The sequence below is a fragment of the Myotis brandtii genome, unplaced genomic scaffold (genome assembly GCF_000412655.1).
Source record: "Myotis brandtii unplaced genomic scaffold, ASM41265v1 scaffold1166, whole genome shotgun sequence".
In the NCBI taxonomy this organism is placed as follows: Eukaryota; Metazoa; Chordata; class Mammalia; order Chiroptera; family Vespertilionidae; genus Myotis; species Myotis brandtii.
In genome coordinates, this window is record NW_005354034.1 from 235438 (window position 1) to 240801 (window position 5364).

At 59.1% G+C, this 5364-nt stretch overlaps 1 protein-coding gene across 1 annotated transcript in view; it reads right to left on the reverse strand.

The window, feature by feature from the left end:
* The window catches only part of FAH (fumarylacetoacetate hydrolase (fumarylacetoacetase)), a gene marked incomplete at its 3' end in the record, with an annotated part of 26972 nt that overhangs the window by 11416 nt on the left and 10192 nt on the right, over window positions 1-5364 (reverse strand). The window contains exons 6-8 of the mRNA XM_005858281.2: window positions 5158-5244; window positions 1533-1798; window positions 343-473 (exon numbers count right to left, since the gene is read on the reverse strand). Of these exons, the coding sequence (XP_005858343.2) occupies window positions 343-473; window positions 1533-1798; window positions 5158-5244 (484 nt within the window). The remainder of the gene's footprint in view (window positions 1-342; window positions 474-1532; window positions 1799-5157; window positions 5245-5364) is intronic.

Consider the following 5364-nt stretch of genomic DNA (forward strand, 5'->3'; position numbering starts at 1 on the left):
GGTGGGGGCAGCGGCCGCTCTGGGCCAGGCCGGGGAGCGAGGGGGAGAGGAGGCCTGGACATCAGCCCCAGGACCAGCTCCAAATGCATTCTACCCTGTGGCCCCCAGGGGGCGCCATCGCACAGACAACACCCGGCCGCCTGGTGCCTTGTGCAACACGGTGGCCCTGGCAGGGACTTCTTGTCCTGCCAAGTGCCAGGTCCCCTGGCCTCAGAGGGAGGGTTCCGAAGGTTACAAAACAGTGTGTTTTCCCCCCAAAAAAACCGTATGGGGAGGGCAGGAGGGCACACTGGGGGCAGCCTAGGGGCCGGGGTGCGGGGCTCCCTGCGGACCGGCGCTCACCTGCTCCGGGTTGGGCACCACGAAGGGCATGAGGGCCTCCATGGGCACCACCCACGGGGAGATGGTGGTTCCGAAACTCTTCCCCAGGAACGGCCCCAGGGGCACGTACTCCCACCGCTGAATGTCTCGGGCTGCGGGAGGAGGAGGGCGGGCAGGGCTGACCCAGCTGCCCCGGACCTCGGCCCCAGGCTCCCTCCTCCCCCGACCCCGGGGCAGAGGTGCCCAGCACAGCCGCCCCCCACTAGGCCCCACCCAGGCCGCCCGGACCAAGGGCTATCGCCCTCCGATGCCCAGGACAGAGGTCCTTTGGGGGGGGGGGACACTGTGCCAGGATGACCCGGCAGGCGGGATGGTTCCCCGTGAAGGGGCTGGGCGCCCCCAGGCATCATCTCCCTCCCGCATGCGCCCGGGGTGGAGGCAGGTTCGGAAGCTGGGCCGCTGGGTTTGATGGAAACCGTAGCTCAGCAAAACTAACGGAGACCTCCTGGTGCCTCAGTGCCTCATCTGCAAAATGGGGACGATAAGATCGCCAGGAGGCCCGGCCGGCGTGGCTCCGTGGTTGAGCGGTGACCTATGAACCAGGAGGTCAGGGTTCGATTCCGGTCAGGGCACAGGCCCGGGTTGCGGGCTCCATTCCCAGTGTGGGGCGTGCAGGAGGCAGCCGATCCATGATTCTCTTTCATCATTGATGTCTCTCTCTCTCTGAAATCAATAAAAATATGTATAAAAAATATCACCAGGCCCTAGCCAGTCTGGCTCAACGGATAGAGCGTTGGTCTGTGAACTGAAAGGTCCCGGGTTCAATTCCCATCAAGGTTGCGGGCTCGATTCCCAGTGTGGGGCGTACAGGAGGCAGTTGATCCATGATTCTCTCTCATCATGGATGTCTCTCTCTCTCTCTTTCCCTCTCCCTTTCTCTCTCTGAAATCAATATATATATAAAGTATCACCAGGAGGCATTCGGACGGCCACACACATGCTCAGACCGTTAGCTGTGCCATCAGCCGTGTCCTCGTCCCGCGGAGGGAACGCCGGGGCTGAGAGCGGAGAAGTCTGTGTGGGACCCACGCCCACACCCCGGGCTTCCCGGAGCCAGCACCGGACCCAGGGAACCAGCGGGTTTCTGGGAAGACGCCCCCGACACCCCGTCTCCGCCCGGGGCGGAGTGTCTGCAGGGGGCCCCCACTCACCGCTCCAGTCATTCATGAGGACCATCCCGAAAATGTGCTCGTGGGCCTTGGAGATGGGGATCGGCTCCCCCAGGCGGTTCCCGGGACCTACGAAGAAAGCCTGCCGCGCGGGGAGCGGGTGAGGGTCTGGGCTCACCGGGCGCCCTAGGTCGCGCACCTGGAGGGCAAAGGTCAGGCCTGTCCGAGGCCCCGAATGCACAGTGTTTCTGACAGGGGCGGGAGTAGGATATCGGGGACCAGCTAGAACCGTAAACATAGCGATCACGCTCAGTTAACCGAGACTGTGCTGTTCTGATTAGAGGAGGCACCTTCTGGCCTGGCTGGCGGCTGCATCCGGAACTGGGAGCTCACCTGGAAGTGCAGCCCATCCTCCCACCCAGGAGCTGCCTGTTACCATGGAAACATAACAACCTGGTTGCAGAAACCAGGGCCCCCAGCCCTTTGAGGACCCCCAGCCTTTGCATACCCACAGGTCTTTGCAGACCCCTAGCCTTTGCATACCCACAGGCCTTTGCAGACCCCCAGCCCTTTGCATACCCACAGGCCTTTGCATACCCCAGCCCTTTGCATACCCACAGGCTTTTGCAAACCCCCAGTCTTTGCACACCCACAGGCCTTTGCAGACCCCTAGCCTTTGCATACTGACCAGCTAGAACCGTAAACATAGCGATCACGCTCAGTTAACCGAGACTGTGCTGTTCTGATTAGAGGAGGCACCTTCTGGCCTGGCTGGCGGCTGCATCCGGAACTGGGAGCTCACCTGGAAGTGCAGCCCATCCTCCCACCCAGGAGCTGCCTGTTACCATGGAAACATAACAACCTGGTTGCAGAAACCAGGGCCCCCAGCCCTTTGAGGACCCCCAGCCTTTGCATACCCACAGGCCTTTGCAGACCCCCAGCCCTTTGCATACCCACAGGCCTTTGCAGACCCCTAGCCTTTGCATACCCACAGGCCTCTGCAAACCCCCAGCCCGCATTACCTGTGCACTGCCCACCTAGTACACCCTTTGCCTCCTTCCCATGTCATCTCTGTCCTTCTCCCCAGTATAAGCAGCCGCCTATGGTGGGGGCAGAGCAGATGTTTGTGGGTGACCTGCTGCTCCCCACGCTCCCGGGGGGATTGGAATCAACGCTCACAGACGATGCCAGCCTGTCTCTGCCGAATCAGCTCAGGGAGGGACAGGCGGCCCGACCCCTTGGTTGTTCGATTCTATTTCTAAGTCGTGTGCTGCTCCTGGGGGGACCCATGGCCGCCTTGGGGAGCCGGGGCACTGCAGCCCATGACCCTTCTGATCAGCCCTGAACGCCAAGCCCAGCAGCCGCCTGGCTCCTGCCCTGCCGCCCTCCACAGCTCTGCATTTCAGGACCGGACGGCGCGTGAGGCTGGTGGCAACTGAGGGGATCAGCCCCGGCAGGTGTGGCTCAGTGGATAGAGCGTCAGCCTGTGGACTGAAGGGTCTGGGGTTCGATTCCAGTCAAAGGCACGTATCTGGGTTGCAGACTCGATCCCCGGCCCTAGTCAGGGCATGTGCTGGAGGCAACCAATCGATGTGTGTCTCTCACATCGATGTTTCTCTCTTTCTCTGTCTCTTCCCCCGCCCTTCCACTCTCTCTAAAGTCAATGGAGCCCGGCTGGCATGGCTCAATGGTTGAGCATCAACCTATGAACCAGGAGGTCACGGTTCGATTCCCTGTCAAGGGCACTTGCCCGGGTTGCAAGCTCAATCCCCAGCAGGAGGGCGTGCAGGAGGCAGCCCATCCATGATTCTCTCTCATCATTGATGTTTCTATCTCTCTCTCTCCCTCTCCCTTCCTCTCTGAAATCAATATATATTTTAAAAATCAATGGAAAAAATATACTCAGGTGAGGATTCACACACAAAAAAAAGGGAAAAAAATAATTATTCGTGTAAAATCAAAAGGCTGCCTCTAAAACGCAGCCAAGAACCTGGTGGGGTGTACCCTCCCCACCCCAAGCCCGTCACCCACCGCCTTGGGGAGAAAAACACCCCCAACACAACGGCCAGGAACCAGCAGAATAGCCACACGTCATGGGGGCAAACTGGGGCGATGACTGTCAACAGCAGAGTCAGCGGTGACATTTGCAAAAACAAAACCGGAGTCGTATTTGCTGAGTGATGAGTGTTTACACATTGCAAACATCTCCTCCAGGTCAGACAACAGACCCAGGGCCCCGGCTGAGAGCGGATCGCATCGCAGCCAAGACCAGGGGCCCTGCCCTCCCCTCCCTGGCTCTGCACCGGGCGGGGCCCACGCAGGCGAAGCACCTGCCCGCAGCGTCCTCCGAGCACCCGGAGAGAAGGCCGCCCCCAACCTGGGCTCGGTGGGTCTGGGCTGGGAGACCTGCTCTGGGGTCCACGGGGCACCGTGGCTACGGCAGCAGGAGGCAGCGGGCCGGCTGAGAGGGCCTCGCTGGGCCTGGGGGACCCCCAGGCGGTGCCCACACATTTCCTTCTCTGGACAGAGTCGAAATAGACCAGCAGGCAGGACTGGACAGACCGGGAGCTCCTGCTGCCTCCAGCCAACCTTGATTTCCACAGCCACAGCCCTGGGGCGGGGGGAGGGGGAGCCCACACCCCTCCTCCTCCACCTGCCGTGAGTGGACACCCAGAGCTTCCCCAGGCCTCACCTAAACCATGGGTGTTGCTATGGAAAGTCCCTCCATGCCCTGGCCGGTGTGGCTCAGTGGATAGAGTGGCGGCCTATGGACCAAAGGTCCGGGGCATGTACCATGGCTGCCTGGGCCCTGGTCGGGGCGTGTGCAGGAGGCAACCCATCGATGTGTCTCTCTCACATGGATGTTTCTCTCTGTCTTTCCCTCTCCCTTCCACTCTCCCTAAAAATCAATGGAAAGATATCCTCGAGTGAGGATTAACAAAAAAAAAAAGACCTAGGTCACTGCAGAATATTTGTTCTCTCTTGCTAAGTTTATTTAAGAGTTTCCTGTGCTCCAATTAGGACTCTTCAGTGCTCCTGCATTTTTATCATTTTCTGCAGGTCCTGAGGTCGCTCTTATAACTCACTTTACAGACTGGGAAGCCATGGGTTTCTTCCTCGCTCAAGGTCACGCACTTAGCAAATAGCACCATGCAGCTGGGATTTGTATTGGGAAGACCCTTGGTCTGAGGGAAAAACAGGACGTGTCTGGGTCTACAACATTGCTGGACTCCACGATCCTCTTTTGTGAAATGAGAACATATAGGAAATGCTTTCTAGCCCAGAAATACTGTCTCTAGAATGCAAGTGGAGTGGGCAACTGGCGGGGAGTACTCACAGGGATGGGCAGAGCAGTGGCAGTGCTCAAAAGGCCAGCCAGGATGAGAAATTCCATTGTGAGGGAGGAGTCTGGAATGAAAGGGTTAGGACAGTGGTCGGCAAACCGCAGCTCACGAGCCACATGCGGCTCTGTGGCCCCTTGAGTATGGCTCTTCCACAAAATACCACGTGCGGGCGCACATGTACAGTGCAATTGAAACTTCGTGGCCCATGCGCAGAAGTCGGTTTTTGGCCTGAGCGAGTCTATTTTGAAGAAGTGGCGTTAGAAGAAGTGGGGGTACATTCGCTGAGGTCGACCCCTCAGATTGAGGACGTTTTTAGCAACTGTCACATCTGGCCCATGGGCCTGCGGATCGGCGTGCCCGACACCACGACGGAGGAGGCGCGGCCATGGTAGCCCACGGGTAAGTGCAGCCTGGCGGAGGAAGGCAAAGGGTGCCGGCGTCAGTGCGGTCGCGTGTGGCCGAAGACGTGTCAACATTCTTTTTTTAAAAAGATATATTTTTACTAGAGGCCCAGTGCACAAAATTTGTGC